The sequence below is a fragment of the Manacus candei genome, unplaced genomic scaffold (genome assembly GCF_025592945.1).
Source record: "Manacus candei isolate 608988 ecotype Guabito, Panama unplaced genomic scaffold, ASM2559294v1 h1tg000008l, whole genome shotgun sequence".
In the NCBI taxonomy this organism is placed as follows: domain Eukaryota; kingdom Metazoa; phylum Chordata; class Aves; order Passeriformes; family Pipridae; genus Manacus; species Manacus candei.
The window spans coordinates 23,837,585-23,854,433 of NW_026138056.1; the positions used below are offsets into that span (position 1 = coordinate 23,837,585).

At 36.2% G+C, this 16,849-nt stretch overlaps 1 protein-coding gene across 4 annotated transcripts in view; it reads right to left on the bottom strand.

The window, feature by feature from the left end:
- ARFGEF1 (ADP ribosylation factor guanine nucleotide exchange factor 1) overlaps positions 1-16,849 on the bottom strand; it is an 89,851-nt gene that overhangs the window by 12,604 nt on the left and 60,398 nt on the right. For all 4 annotated transcript variants that reach the window (XM_051768287.1, XM_051768278.1, XM_051768267.1 and 1 more), the window contains 13 exons: positions 14,841-14,969; positions 11,552-11,710; positions 11,089-11,239; positions 7,521-7,611; positions 6,397-6,437; positions 6,145-6,314; positions 5,381-5,532; positions 5,045-5,217; positions 3,894-4,054; positions 3,111-3,241; positions 2,141-2,270; positions 1,035-1,170; positions 808-946 (listed from right to left, as the gene is read on the bottom strand). In XM_051768287.1, the coding sequence (XP_051624247.1) occupies positions 808-946; positions 1,035-1,170; positions 2,141-2,270; positions 3,111-3,241; positions 3,894-4,054; positions 5,045-5,217; positions 5,381-5,532; positions 6,145-6,314; positions 6,397-6,437; positions 7,521-7,611; positions 11,089-11,239; positions 11,552-11,710; positions 14,841-14,969 (1,763 nt within the window). The remainder of the gene's footprint in view (positions 1-807; positions 947-1,034; positions 1,171-2,140; positions 2,271-3,110; positions 3,242-3,893; positions 4,055-5,044; positions 5,218-5,380; positions 5,533-6,144; positions 6,315-6,396; positions 6,438-7,520; positions 7,612-11,088; positions 11,240-11,551; positions 11,711-14,840; positions 14,970-16,849) is intronic.

The window sequence follows — 16,849 nt, forward strand, 5'->3', positions numbered from 1 at the left end:
TTTAATTGGAAACCGGAAATGCTACAAGGCACTGTAAAAATTCACAGCCTGGTGGGAAATACACACACGGAGCAGGTCTCCTGCCTCACATATCAAAGGCCTGACGCATGTGCAGATGCCCACTAGGCTGCTCTTGTACTGTTTTTATTTTCTCTTCTTATCTCCCTTCCCCCAAGTCTGTGGGAAAGGAAGCTTTGAAGTTTGACACAGCCTGCAGGTATCTTCCTTCACAGAAAATTCGTCTGTTTCAGCAAGAACAGCCCGAGGGAAAGACAGAATGTTACAGTTCCCACGCTACTTCTCCTAGACTTAAACCTTCCAGGTGCAGAAGGTTTCTTGAGTGAAGAAAATCCTTAAACAGCTCCCCCTTCCTCCTCACCCAAAAATCTTCTGTTTGTCACCCCTGCATCCCCACAGCGGAAAAAGCTTCACATGTAATTACAAACAGCAAAGTCTGCCTATCAATAGCATTATTCTATTACAAAAAAGAAAATAACAAAAAAAATCAGACAGTACTTCTCCAAAAAAAATCCAACATTGTCAAATTGAATCAAATTACATTTTGAGGGTCATCTCAAAAATCCTCATCTCCTGTATAGCATTTTAGGTTTTAACAGTTTATCATTTATAATACAAAAGTATACCTAGTACCTAACTTATCATTATGTTCCAAGAAAGTCTGTTTCTCTTTAGTCCACACATAACAGCTTTTTGTTCACCCCATCTATGAGACATCTGAGAATTTGAAATCAGTAAGTAATTTAGTTGAACTATTTTAGAAAATATAAATATTAGCAGTTGTCTTACGCGTGAGGGATTGTAGTTTTGAAAATATCCAGCATGCAAGTGCAAGTTTTATCCCAGATTTCTAGGGTAAACTTTTCACCATTTAGGATGACAACATTCTCCAAACAGTTTGTACCAGATCGTGCCAGTTGTTCATTGTCTGTAAAAGACAAACAGTGTATTTGTTTATTCACATTCAAGACAGTAAAATGTTAACATTGTTTTAACATAATCTGGTACAGTCCTACCTTGCTGCACACACCAGTACAGCTGTGCAAATATATCATCCAAAAGAACATCACTAAGTACTTCTAAATACTGTGTGAATACATCACATATTGCATAAAGTGCATGGTTACAAGTAGTTGTCATCCATTCTGCTTTCTAGGAGTGGAAAAAAAAGAAGAGTTACAACTTTAAGGTGACACTTCAGGATACACACATAGATGGATACATGTATTTACCTAATTTGAATTGCTTACTAGTGACATGCAATTTGTTTCTGTATCCCAAAACCCTCAAAACTTGGAGCCCCAACTTTTGCTTTGCTAACTAGCATGTTTTAAAAAACTACAGAAACAGAGTTTCTACAAAACTACAAACAACTGTCTCAGTGTTTTTAACGAGATCAACGATTTAACACCACATCAAAGCTGTGTTTAAGTATTTTCCAGAGAATAAAAACTTGGAAAGTGAGACATGTCCTTCCATAAACAGCTAGACAAGGCTTCCCAAACAATCAACAATTTTGGTCAAACCTCTAATATTAATAATTTACACCTAATTTCCATCTTTAGGTCCATTTCTGTTCAATTCTTTGTCAGAACAGTATCTCGTTCTGGTTTGGCAGGTCAAAAGAGTCCAGTGAAAGCACAGTGCTGTTTGGGGGGATTTTCTGTTTGTTTTTGGGTTGGTTATGGGGGTTTCTTTTCTTCTGTTTTGGTTTTTTTTTCCTTAGGTATCAAAAATTTTTGAACTAGTAGAACTTATTTCTTCTAATTGTGACTTCACTGCTGATTACAAGTCTCGCTTCACTGAGTATGTTGTGTGTTTCAGATTCCACACATCACGTGTAAAAGCTACAGTTCTTATAACACTACAAGTATTTCATTTTATGCTATTCCTCTGTTGTTTTTAGTGTAAACTACTAGGCCTTTCACACATTAAAAAAATGAAAAAAGTGACAACACCTGCCAACAGAATGCCATTAAAACAAAAAAAGGCTACTAAAATCATATAGAGGTCAATCACTCAAGTTTTGAGGTTTGCCTAATGTTACTTGATAAATCTATATTACAGGTTTTCTGCTGTAAATATAGTTCTCATGTAAACTATATTTTCCCACTTTTTTCACCTCAGTCTGCTGTTCTGGTAGTTTCATGTTGTCAAATATCCTGAAGACAATTCGAAACAAATCTTGCCACCAGTGTTTTTCATAAGTATGGCCGTATGTCTTCATTATTTCAAACATTACTGTTAAGCCCCTGAAATGAAGAAAGAAAAACATATACTAAGAGTTACAGAAACACAACATGTGTGAGACCAAATATGTCCAACTGCAGCAACAATAACAAACTCAAATACTGTTGAGAACATTATAGCTGGATCTGATGTGGATCAGGCACACTAGCACACAAAAATTAAGTAGAAAATCACCTTGTAAAAAAAAGCACTTTATAGTTACAGGCAACAGCCAGAGAACTGTGGTAATTTAAAACTGAAGTAGGAAAACAACTTTGTTACCAGGGATCACAAGAACAAACAAACAAATATTTCCAAGAAGGAACAAGTATTAACCTTCACCAGCTATGAAGGGAGTCCATATGCACAGTTTACATGTAGATGTTTAAATTCAGAGTTATTTGTATACAACCTCTCATATTTGGTATCTGAACTACAATTGAATATACTTTAGAAGGGAAGAGCCATATTCAAGGAAAATAAGCAAGTTTTATATGAGATCAGAGTACAGCTTTGATTTTTCAACTGTTTCTGCAATCTTCAACCAGCGAATGAATCTAGTATAAACCCAGTCTTAAAATCCCCAAACTAAGTATGATGGGCAAGACACACAATGCAATCACAGCTACTTAACTTCGTTATTGATTATAACAGAAAATAAAAATGTCATATGTAAAGAACACAGACTAAATGTCTGCATTCGAGCATCCATTTAAAAGGTGTTTAGTGTTTCCAAAGTGATATCACCCAAATTTAAATATATAAATCATTCTATGATGGTTACATTTAGTAGAAGAGTTGTTTCTATTTTAAAAGTGTAAACTAAGCCTTTTAAAATTTGAATTACAAATACTGATTGTTACCTGGTTCTTACATCTAATTTGCATCTATTGATGATACAGGACAGCTCGAAGAGAATTGGGAACCACCCTCGCACCCACACTCTGTCTTCGGGAGCTACATTCATATCATCACTTGTGTATTCCTTGAATGCCTTTAGAAGAAAACACAGGGTTATAGAGAGTCATAGGAGTTAGATTCTTCAAAATAAAACACAATCTAGACTGTAAATAACAATCTGTGCTGTACTAGTATCACATCCTGACATTTCAGGTGAGCTGGCAATCAAAATACTACTGAGAAGACAAAGTGTTTTTCAAAGTACTGCTTAGTATATTATGAAGAATAAACTTATAAACAAGATTATACATTCAATTATCAGTTTTTGCTTGTAATTCAGTGTGAGTCTCTTGCTGTCATTTTCATAGAGATAGCACTGAAAGTGTGGATCTGTCATAATATCTTAAGGATATCAAGCATTTTTGCTTATGCCGTTATCCATTCTTCACAACATTTCTCAGTAGAGAGAGATCCTGAGATACGTTGATTTCCAGCAGCTCCCAGGAATGCCAGTCACCAGTTGAACTGGGTGCATGGGGATGGGCAAAGGGGAATGAAAGAAGAAAAAGAAATTGCCGATACTTTCAAAGCCCGTGGCATTTTATACTCCTATTGTTTCTGAATAAAGTATATTTCTCATTAATCCATGAAACTTGAAGGGAAGCCAAGAAGTTTAGCACAAGTATTTTTTCTTTGTAAAAGCACTATTGTAAAAGCACTTACAATTTAGCTAATACAGAATATACCTGAGGTCTGTCAGATACATATTTTGCACAGTGGCGGATGAGGCGGATCGCTTCCATACTGGTATCTGGAAATGCTGCATTGCAGGCAAATTCAGACAAGCACTTTACTGCATCCTGGAAAGAATCTATGGTTGCTGGGAAGTGTTTTTCAAACACGATTGCTGAGAGAAAAGTGTGAACAGAAGAAAAAAAAAGTGTCATGCTTTAAAATCTATTAATTCTAATATGAACTGACTGTAACAGAAGCCATGAGAGACCAGTTCATCAATTGGTGCTGTCAAATGCTTGAGTAGTAAGAAAAACTAAAGAAAAGACCCCAGAAGAATGGTTTAACGAGAAAAAAAAAATCACCTAGAGGGCATTCCATTTTGACAGTAAATAAGTGTTTAAAATAAGATAGCATCTAGACTAAAGAAGGGCAATTTAACAGTTAAGCAAGGCCAGAGCGATAGGCTTAGTGTTTAACACTGGTCTGCATGACCAGACCTTAAGAGGGCTACATGAAGTATGGAGTTACATCTACTAATGGACTTCCCCCTCTGCAACATGTTGCCTTGTTTTGACATAGATACTTTTCAGGATAAAAAAATGCTTCATCAAAGCTGAAAAAGTTTTAGGAACTTGCAGAGGTTGAGACAGAATGAAGAGATCCCTTATACTCCTTAAAGCCTGTGATCTAGATTAGAGTGGGAAGGAAAAAAAAATTAAAATCATCATAGTGCCACGTAGCTCAGCACTTTCTCTTAAACAGGGCCATGCACAAACACAATTCAGAAACATGGAAAAAGACAGGCAAACAACATAATACTAAAATGAGTACACTTCTTTTTTTCCTGGGGTGAAAAACATAATATTCTTCACTTAAATGAAAATCTACACCCTACGTAAAATTATCTAAGGTCTGACTTGTTTTACTACAGAATGCTACAAACATATATTTTTTAAAAGGCATAAAGACAGACAGATAACTATAATCTTCTTGAATGACTTCGTTAAGTATTTTGCCAGAGGACTGCTTGAAAAGTGTAGATTGGTTCTACAACATGAAGCAGGCTTTACTACGCAGACTGTGGAGTCAACAGACAAACAAAGCTTTTCAGGCTCGGGAGTGACACACACTTCCATGACGTCTGAATATCGTTCATACTCACTGACAATGTGCCCTGTAGTCTGGAATGCCAGTTCCACTATACTTTCATCCTGATCTGAGGCTGCCAGATGAAATACTGAAAAAATGTTCTTCCAGCCAGAACGAATGTTAGCAGCCTGGGAATTTACCATCTGTGCAATACACCGTACAACCATGTCTCGAATAGTAGGAGACCTAAATTAAGATAATAAATAATATTTTTTTAAACTACATTACATAATCAATTAGAATAGTATAATTTTTTAACTATTGATTTTAATAAAAAGTAATTTGAAACATTAATTGCAAAAGTTGATGCTTGCAATCCCAGGCAATTCAGTTAATTGTATGTTATTACCTATTTCTCTTCATGATATGTTCAAATGGTCTTAGGAAGTCCTTCTGGAATCGGAAATTAGCAAGTTCTCCTTTTTCCAAGAACTTCATTGACAATTGCCTTAATGAATCTACTGCAAAAATAGCTACATCTTCATTGGGATTGCAGCCAACCTGAGAAGGTAGAATAGAAATGCATGGTAAGCTTACACCAGAATTCTTACAGATTCAGCATGAGTTGCCTATACAGTTGATAATGGAGAACTAAACAGTGCTGGAAAATTAACAAAATTACACAGCAGCCAGTTCCATAAACCACATTGTTAATGGAATTCAATAATCCCTAACCAGCTCCAGCTATTTTCTACATTAATTAACCTGGCATTTAAAACTTTCTAAAAATAAGCAAGCTGTCTAGAAAGACTTCAATAGCTGTATTAAAAATGCATATCTACCATTCACCTGATAAACAATCCATTTAGACTTGAATAGAAAACGTCATCTTATCCCAAGCTTCACAAAACACCCACAAAACTTCTAACACAAAACTAATGGCAGCCAGGTCATGATAAATAACAATGTATACTTGTGTTTTTACACATTTATTATATCATGTACCTCTGTCGCCTTTTCAGCTTTACAATTTTTGTTGGTTTAAGGTACTTACACAGAAGGACAATAAAACCAGTATAATTCAGATAAGCATGTGCTTTTCCAACAAATCTCAACATAAAATTAATTTGTATCAATAACTGGAGTATGCAGTAGAATCATTAACAGGGATACCTTATTAAAATGATCGCCAATAACTTCCCAGATCCTAGACCACTGTAACCTTATCCGTCCCATGTTGTAGTAAGAAATCTCCACTATCTTCTGCAGACTGAACATTCGAGGGTGGGTAGCAGACAGCAGCTCATCCATAGATACAGCACAAAGCCAGCGAACAAAATCCACTGTTAAACAACCACAGATTTTAATGCAGTATTTTTCCAAGGTTTAGTTTACAGGGGTGGGTGGGGAAGAGATAAAACCTACCAATAGCATTTCCATCCAACCTCGTAGATCCCGTAAATATTCTGCAAAATGCAGTTAAAGACATTGTTACAATTTCTTTAAAAAAAAAAGAAGCATCTATTAAACATGTATTCCAAGTTTGGTTTTTTTTTTTCATTGGTTCCTCCCCCCCCCCAATATATAGACATCCTTGGATTACTTTTATTTATGAAAAAAGAGTTAGTAATTGTGGAGAAATACTGATGAATACTGTCAGTAGTTTTTATTATCCCTGCCCAAATATAGAAGCCAAGCTTCTCCAGAGCGCACAATTCCCATCTGCCATGACAAGTAGATACCTGAAACACTTCCCATTATGAAGCAGGGAGAGACACTGCAAACCTAAAGAGCTATTATGTTTGACATTAAGCTTCCACTTCACTGACTGTGATTTTACTGCAAGGCACCCTTCAATGAACTGATACCGATCTTGCTGCCTATGTTCAATCACAGAAATGTTTGTAAGCCTTCAAAATGATACCTCTTCATCAATTTTGACAACCATTAAGAAAATGATGTGTTCTGATTTCTTATATGCTGAGCAAGCAGGGACCATTAACACTCCAGTCTCATCAGTACTTCATGATATAAACAAGGAACGTTCATGATATATATTATGCCTGGCCAAATCCAGTAAAATAAATGTGATTCATAAAAAGGAAGACTGGAATAATAATTTTGGTCATTTCAGACAACATCTACATAAACTAGAGGAAAGTTGGAAGTCAGTAATTATATTTAGGAGAGAATGTCAATAATGCCCTCTGTACTAAGGCAAAATGAGATTTCCTATCTGTTACTATATACAGTAAATCAAGATTCACCAGACGCTACAGCAGTCTCCATTCTGCAACTCTACTGCAGTAATTTTTTTAAGTAAAAAGGTTTCTTGCCTAATCTTTGCTGTGCTCCTGCTTGCAAAAATACCTATGATCCATAAAAAAAGGGAAAGCCCCCATCCAAAACCAAAAAGCACTTTAGTACTGTAGTATCGAGTTTTTTCAAATAAATTAATAAATTAATAATGTCCCATTCTTAGCATAGATGATTTAAATAGTGCTTAAAAAGCTTGAGGTCACAACAACAAATTCAATACCATACAATACCTGTCTACAGCAACGACAACACTTTGGGAGCTAGTTTCTCCAATGGATTCCTGAATACTTGCTATCTGCTTCCAATCCACGTTTCCACCAACTACAGTGAACAAAAATTGAAAAACAGGTAAGTGATAACACAGAAAGAGCTGGGAAGAAAAAGAAAAGTTGTGCCAATACCAGTATAATTAAATATATTTTCAATTCACAAAAAAGAGAAGGATATTATTAATTTCCCTTGCATGATCTGGGCATCTCAGTGGACAGTTGTATGTTGGTCTAAGTCCTAATTAACTGGATTCTCTATCAATGTACAAACTATATTAATCTGAGAAAATTATCCATGTTTGGAGCAATTGTATGAACAGATAAAAGTGAAAAAAATTAAAAATCACAGAAAGCATCTTTTTTTCTCCTTCTTTCAATGAACCTTAGGTAATTTTGCTACTGAAAATATGCAACAAATGACAGAGAATACCACATGGAGAAACTTTTCACATTTTACTAGCATCGAGTAAATCCATCTTGATAGGTTTTATTTTAGATTATTCATGGAGAAGAGCTTCCACCAAAACTCCATCTTTAAGCTACATCTCAAGTACAGCAAAATTATCACAACAGTGAGAAAAATCTGCAAATAAAAATAGCAGTTATTTATTTTGGAGGCTAGAAACTGTAACCTACATCTGGGAAATCTCATATTAAGAAACTGCTAATAGCGAGCAAAATTCTGAAATTTCTGATAATCTCTAAACTTGCCTCAAATTGTCATTGCAAAAAGAGAGGAATCTTGCACCATTCTGGTTAATTCCGCATCCCCTGCATTTAGGTTTTTTCCCCTTAGGCATCCTATCAGAAAGATAAGGGAGAACAGAAGACCTAAAGAAAGCCAGCAGTTCTGTTCTCAGAGCTTTGCAGAGACAAGAAGTTCTCCTATTTCAGTCTGCTTCCGAGTCTCACTGTGCTCCACCCACACTTGAGGGTGGCTGGAGATGACCGTAAGACAAATCTATATAACCTGATCCATCTGAAGTATTTTTCTAAGGCATTTATGGACCAAACATTTGGTACATACATACATACACTAGTATTTCAGGAACTTATAATACTGTTGGGTTTGATCAAGGCTTCTCTTGTAAGCACACAAGCTGCCAATATCAATTAGCTTGAGGCTTGGTAAGAGTCAGCTAAGAAACATATCAAATGAGCAGCTGGTGAAGTGAATTTGAAAGGCTATCTCCAAGAAGTCAGGTAACAGTAACCAACTCAGCCAGTTCCACATGAGAATTCCTTGTTATTGCAGTTTTTACCATCAGTCTGGAAAACCTAAGCAGATAGCAGACTTTAACAGTTATGACTCTCTTTCAATGAAACATAAAGAGTCACCTATATAATTCTGCTTTATGAAAAACCAATTCCTCAGATTCCCCTTGTCCAAAGAGGATTTCTGGTCACCTAAAAAGTACACTTTGGCTACGACCTACTCACTGCAGCAAGTTTTGACTTCCAACTTTATGAACAGAAACTGGAATAGAAGAAACCTGAATTTGACAATTACAACTAAAAGTAAGACAACGTTCCTACCAAAAAGGCAAAGGAACAGATGTTTATTCTTTTACTTTTCCAACCCACATGCTTGTGATGCTTTAAATGTCCAAGTAAAACAAAAAAAGGGCCACTGCAGGAAGATAATGCAAGAGATGAAGACATAGAAATGCAGATGCCTGAAGAGCCACACCTGAATCCTTGCTGAGGAAGTAAACGAGCAAAGGAGCTTTTGGGGTTGGTTCTGTTGCTTTTTGGAGTGAATGCTGCTGTTTACCCATGTTTGAGTTTGCAAGCAGGCTTGAAAGATGGAGCTCCTGTGTCACCAGACTAAAACTTCACTGACTCTAATTAAACTCTAATTATTTTCCTGTAAAATGTGTCTGTATATACGGACGTATGCACTATGTGTTCTTCCAAGGAATTTAGGTTTATAGAAAGGTTGTTTGCAACCTGTAGTTCCAAAGGATACTTTGGAGTGATCATAGAAAATTAAACCATCTGCAAAACATAATTTACAGAAAGGAGTGGAAAAAACCAAAACAGTTGAAAAAAATGTTCTAATAGCCCCGAAGTGCAAGAAAACCAAATTCCTATAAGAGGTATTTTCCTAAAAGATTGAAGCAATATTATGAAAAAAAAAAAAAAAAAAGGAAAAAATGGTAAAGTTTCCATATGTGCACTGTAATAAGCATTCCAGAAATTCAATTCAGAGAGAAACACTTCATGCATTTGGGCATAAACTATTTTCCTTAAAAATGGCAGTAAAAAGTCTTTATGAGCTGGATTTACACCAATGATAGCAAATATGATTTAGAGACACCTGACTACAGTTTACATTCTTGCGCTATTAGGACTTAAAAGCTTTAGAGGTCAATCACTTCAGTGTAGAGAAACTGCCAGCATTTGGAAACAGTGAAGTTGGATAGGTCATTGGGGAACACTAAACTGGAGGATGCATATTAGAAGGGCAGAAGAAGCTCAGTATATGAGATGTTGGCAGACTCATTAATTTCCAGGCATAAGTTTTCCCTTCATCTGTTCTTGGCAAGGTGAGTACACAGAGGTTGGCCAAAGGAAAGCAGAAGGGAAAGAAAAAGACTGACTGCAGAAGAAAAACTGTCTGAGGAGAAAACAAAGCTGGATGATTAGGACTAATCTGGGAGCTAAGATCGGGGAAAACAGGAAAATAATCATTACTACTAAAAAAGAGTTACACAAAAAATTGAGGGAAGACAAGGCTTTTGCCTGGCTGTGGGTGAAGTTTAGAAAGGCAGGAGATACCGAGCATCACACAAACTGAAACTTTTTAGCAGTCAGATACATTTATACAAATACACTTTGATGCTTCTAGAGTTTCCTAATACGCTACACCTGTGTATATGTATGTAACTGTGTTCCCTTTTTAAAAAACAAACAAACAACCACCCCGCAAGAAAAACCCCACTGTTTTGAAGATAATTTAAGGTAAGACCGCTATATATTTTAGTAGAATAATAAACATCTCATTTACGGAGTAAATTTTGGTGCTCAGGTCAACCTAAAAAAGGCAGTTACTCAGTACCAAAGTAACCAAGAGAGGAAAGAAATGGTAGCTCAGAATTTAAGCTAAATTAATCTCCCACTTGGTTTGAATTCTATATATTTCTCACAAAGCTTCACAACAGATGCTTAACCTACACATACTTGCTTGTTTGGTAAGATACTTGGCGCACCAACGCTGCAATATTATTAAATCTGGTCGTACCGTCTGTGAGCCGTTCTAAGTTGGTCAGCTGTATTTTAATAGAAATTAATAACATAAAACTTTCTTAAATTTCCTACTCTCCCACCCTGGCAATAATATTTAACAGAGCAAACCAAATATTCCAGAAATTGGAACAGAGCTATTAAAAGTCTAGGAGTTTTATGAGGACTATTTTATGGTCTTCTGTCTGAACCTCCCAGTCAACAAGAATGAACACAAAGGACAAACCTGAATAGCTGTGAACAAAGCCAGTTAAATGAAATACTTCATATCTGCATTACTTACCCAGTCCCAGCCCCACAAATTCATCGGGTGTCTGATCTTTTGTTCCAGTAAAAGAACCTTCCCTGCCACGCACTGTCCCTGAGATGTAGCGAGGTTTTACTCCAGTTCCTATTAACTGTGCCAGTTCAAGCTGACTGATGCATTTCAGAATCTATTCCAGAGAATAACAAAGTTGTTCATCAACAAAAAGCAGTTTTAAATAGTAAAAAATAGATAAATAAAAATCTTCAAAAGAAAAAAATTCTCAACACTCAAGGTCAGAAAAGTTATTTCTGTTCTTGTCTAAAACGAATATTAATTTAGAGATGTTTTGCTACTTTAATTGGCTGCATAATATATGCACAAAAGTATATACTTGGTACTTATCTAAAAACCACTGTATTTATGCACAAACAAGTACACCACTGTGGTCAAAAAATCAGTAAACACGCTGTCTTACAATTTAAATACAAATGACTTTTACCTCATGCCAGGAATTTCCTAAATAGTTTCCATCTGTATGAGCCACCGTGATGAGAGTTTTAATGGTGTCAATATTCTTCTGCTTCATTTCAGTAATACCAGAACTCACTGTAAGTAACGTAAATCTTGCTAATGCTTGAACATAGGCATCTCTTTCAAGCTGGAAATGAGAGGGAAAAACCCAAAATTCTCATAAGTATTTTTTCTGTTTCTTCATCTTAGTACAGTCTGCATGGTTTCATCAACTATACCATTTACCTTTCTCTTCCTAGAACTGAATTTCCGAAGCATAGTGAAAATATCTTATGGTCTTGTACAGTAGGCTGTGGGATAAAAATCAGGCTCCTTCTGTTCATGAAGTGTAATGTCTGACAGCACAGAACACATAGGTTGTTGTTAGGTTTCTGGTTTGGTCTTTTTGGGGGGCTTTTTTGGAAAATAGCACGCTGTTTCAAAATAAATGTGGCTACTTAGCTTAGCTTTTAATATTCTTGTACAATACTCAGACCTACTCTGAAAATGCTGCCCTAACAGACACACTATAGTTGTAGGATTTTTTTGTCAACAGAGTCTACGTAATGTATCTAAAAGGTACGTTTTGCCAATTCCACAGAAGTGCTCAGAGTGTATTTGACTTAATCCACATTGTTTGGAGCACCTCAGAATCTTCTAAGGCAAGCATCACAGGCGAGTAAACAGCAAGTGACCATAATCTAGACAGATGAAATCTATCTCACAAAAGAAAAAAGGTTCTGCGTGTAGTTACCCAATTTTTATGTTGTCCTATAAACAACAAAGGAAACTCTTCGGATCTCATATGAACCAACTAAAACAGTGAAAAGGGGATTCCAGTTGAGCTCACATCTGCATTTTACTCTCCTGTTGTGTATAAGTGAAATGTATACCAGACAAACAAATGACAATTACAAAATACATTTAACTGCTTGGATATTTAGGGCTGTTTCCAAGTTAAAAAAATAATCGAGAATATAAACCAACCAAATATAAAATATTAAAAAAAAGTATCCCAGGAAGAATGCTTATTTCCCAGAGAAAACACGAACACCACAACAGCGGGCAATGATAGAAGGGATGGATTATCACAGAGCCACACAACGTGTCTGCCATGTTCAAATCCAACTACTACTGCAGGGTAGGCTGGCAAAGGCACAGCAAATGATGTCTAAGCACAGAAAAATGGAAATTTCAAAGAAAGCATACTCAGCAATGAAGGTTTAGAGTCTACAAAATGTGTATCTTCTGGAAAATGTTTTCAGTCCTACCTATTCATACAGATATTCCCCTTCTGCCCCTTTTTCTAAGCCATCAATGTAGGAGAAAAACAACTAAACAATGTGTCCATCACCCAAAAATTAAAACCAGATGATATAAGCAGATTAAGTACATTCTTTTGATGCATATCTTGGCTTAGATGCTTAAAGACAAAAGTCAGACTCTGTGACAGTCTAAGATAAAGAAGCATAAATAATTAAAACCAGAATCTATAATTCAGGTTTTACAGGTGAACATGCATAGCTTAAACTAAATTGTTGTCATGGTTTCAAACCATGACAATTGTGTACTTTGAAAACTTTCTTAAAACTAAAAGCATCAATATCTCTCAAGATGTGTAAACTAATGTTAACTCTTACTAGACACCAATCTTAATTTCTGTATGTTTATTCAATGAAATAGAAAGGTTGCCAGCACTGAAGGAAAAACTTGATTCCAACAAAAAAGATCCTTAAATCAGCTTAAGTACAGATTTGCCAGTTTGCCTCAAACCACCAGAGCTACTTGGCCTCTGAAGTCAGACAAGATGCCATCTAATCATTGCCTTGTGCACTGGAACAGCTCTATAACATACTGAAATCGTCAACAAGCCAGTACTGTTTTTAATGATATCAACAAAGCAGAATCCCCATAGGAAACAAAGAAGGAATATCCTTTACATACAAAATTCAAAAGCAACACTTCTCATTTTCTGAAATTTAAAAACTTGGGTTTTGCAACACCTCTAGTTCAAGCAAGTTTGTCCCAAGCCAGTTGAAGGGTATTACTGAAGCATGGGGATCTTCTGAGTGTAAGCAAGCATGTCCTTGCCCTTGCCACGCAAGGCAGACCACTGCAGGACTGGGAGCTAAACTCTGCAGCTGCTGAAACTGATATCTGTACCAGTTTCACTTCTGCAGCTTAGAAACAAAAATAACAGGAATGTGAATTACACAGACCAGCTGCAGGCTCCAGGGAAGGCTTTGTTAATCAAATTTTTAAGTCTGTTCAGTCTGGGGGCAGGTGGTGATGATGCAGAAATTAAGTGGAAAGACAGAGGAAGGAAACCTTACATGATCTCAGATGGGCTTTTCTAAGCAGTTGTATAAGAGGTCCCAATGGGACTTTTCCCATTGGCAATAAAAAGTTATCTAATTTGCCAAATACAAGTGCAAGAGGAGAAGGAAGGAAAGCATTCACTATCATATCATAGTTTAACATTTTTAACTTAATCTTACAGGGTTCTTGGTTGGGGTTTTTTTATTTACATGTTTTCAGTGTACACATGAAATAATGCAATGTCAAACATGAATTTTGCTTGCCCCTCTCTTCAGCTACCCCTATGATGGACTTACAGCAGACCACTATTTCATTTATTAACTAATTATCTACAATAACATAATTGTACCTTCACTACCAAGGATTTTTAAATGGAAAAAAATAAAGCCAAAAAAAGCCCAAATTTAATCAGAATTACCCTCTGGAGCCAGAGAGTCTGGAATTCTTGGCATAGTGCTTAATGCAAGATACATTCATGCATCACATCAGGAATGACATTTCCAGTGTCATAACTGTTAAAATGGCATCCAATTATAAAAGTCTTGTATTAGTATAATCTCTCTGAAGTTGAGAACAATACCTCAAATAGAGTTCACAGAGATACTATTTTACTTGTGAAACACAATAGAAAGACTCATTTTTGGAAGCACCACAACAAAGCTAAACAGCCTGTAACTAGAAAGAAAGCTAAAAAGAAAGTACTTTGACTTAAAAGTAGTCAACTGATACAGAAACAAAAATTCAGTATATAGGCATGGAAGAACTTACCACAAAACACCAGGAAAAAGAAAGGTAACTTTATTTACACTTCCAGTCAAATATCAGAAGTAGCAATGGTAGAAGGAGGCAGCCTCTAGGTATTGCAGTGCAATAACTTCAGCAACAAGGACTTTCAGAATCCCACTAACATTTTGCTGGTACATAAATCAAAGTAGTGTCTCAATCTTATATTTTTTTACCTGAATGTTGAAAATGCAAGCAATCCGGATTGCACATCGTATACCCTCTAAACAAAGAGAGGCAACTTCGGTGTCATCACAGTCCTGCAGACCCACACTGAATGCAGCTAGAAAAGGTGTCCATGCCAACTGGAACGTATGCAAAATAAGTGTTACGTTAGCATTTTAAGTTAGCACTTGAAGGGAATGTTATAGTTTCGACATCTTGCTAGAGTGTAAATTCCATCCTTAACTCACATCATTATCCTGAAGTTGCCTTTTGCCAAAAAGGAAATAGAATAGATAGGCATGAGACATCGAATAGTATAAAGTATGGTCAGACGAGACGTGAGAATGGGACAGGAGTAACACAGACTGGCACCCCCCTCAGAAGCACTCGTCCTCTCCCTCAGCAATCAGCACACTCAACCATCCTCAGATTGTAGGAAAACCCAAACCCTAAAGCTATGTCAGTTAGGTGTCTACTGGAACTTTGGTATTCCCAGGATAACCTTTATCTTTGCACACTGAGAAAGAGAGACAAGAGTTGATAGTTATTGCAAAAACCAATACAGCACATGGCAGATTCCTTTATGATGAAAAGTACTTAAATAAGACTAGCTTATCCTGATAACAGCAGAAGGAAAGAAAAGAAGGCAGTGAAAATAGGGCAAACTTTATTAATTCCACTAAAATTATGGTAAGACAACAATAAGAAATACAGGACATGAATCTGCTCTTAAGTTTCTTGCCCTTATCCCTCCATGTTCTTGTATCCAAGCCACTGTTGATGTTTTCCATCTCTCTTGCCTTAGGTGGGACTGGAGGTACAACACACTCAACTGAAGTTATTGCAGGAGACTCTACATGGTTCTGTCTTTGTGGTCAAGGCTCCCTCTCCCACTGGCAGAAAAATCAGTCAGAAGATGCAGAGGGAACCTGCCATAACTACATGTCCGTATGGAGAGGAAACCCCCCGGTTTCCTCAGAAACCCCAGAACAATTTTCAAAATCATTTTACCTGTAGTCACCCCAGATGAAATACAGACTCAATGGGCACAGCAGGGAGTACAGATTTCACACTTAATTTCATAGTAAAATGATGCACCACAGAGCTCTGGTTTAATTTAAGCCAGCAATTCCAAATGCACTACCTCAGAAAAGCATTTAACACTTGCATATACCAAAGGGTATCTGTGGGACAGTATTAAAGGCATCAGATGAATTCCTAGATCCAGGATTTAATTCCCTATTGTATGACCTTTAAAGGTCCCTCCCCACCCAAACTATTCTATGATTTTATGTTCAGAAATGTATGTTTCTTCTCATTGCCTTCCTAATTTTTCATTCCTGCTGAAACCAAAACTAATCTTAAAAAATCACAAAACTGAAATACTTTCTTAAGAACCATCTAATGATCTGTATATATGCTTTATAACTAGATTTATGTTGTTATTTTTAATACACATAAATTGACACCCTGTTTTGTCAATAAGGGTGAAAATAACCAGACAATCAACTTTGGGCTGCTTAGGCGGATGCATAAAGTAAATTTTTGCTCTGTTTTCATCATTTAGCAAATGTATCTGTAAATACAGTTATAACGATCAATTTTACATGGCCATCAATAGGTGAGATACTCAGAAATTTATAAAATTTATAAAATTTTGCTGAAATTAAAATTTTAAAAAGTCTAAAGATGTGAAACTTAGTATTTAAATTTCACAGTTCTCACCTTTTTGAGAAGACAGCTCTCTGTTAGACACATCACACTGTCCTCAGTACTTTAATTAGTTCATGAACATCCTCACTTCTAATTCTTAGCACCTTCACAAAAGATGTTAAGGGTGTTAAATTACCCTGATGCTTCATATTTTGCTCCTTTGAAAATGGACTTTGCAAATGTACTTTTCAGAAACTAAAGGCTAGGAAGTACTAGGGCTGGTATTTTAAGAAAAAATAGACTACAAATTTTAGAGATGCCTGCATGCAGGTGATTTCATTTCAGTCTTAAAGAAGTCAACAGAGGG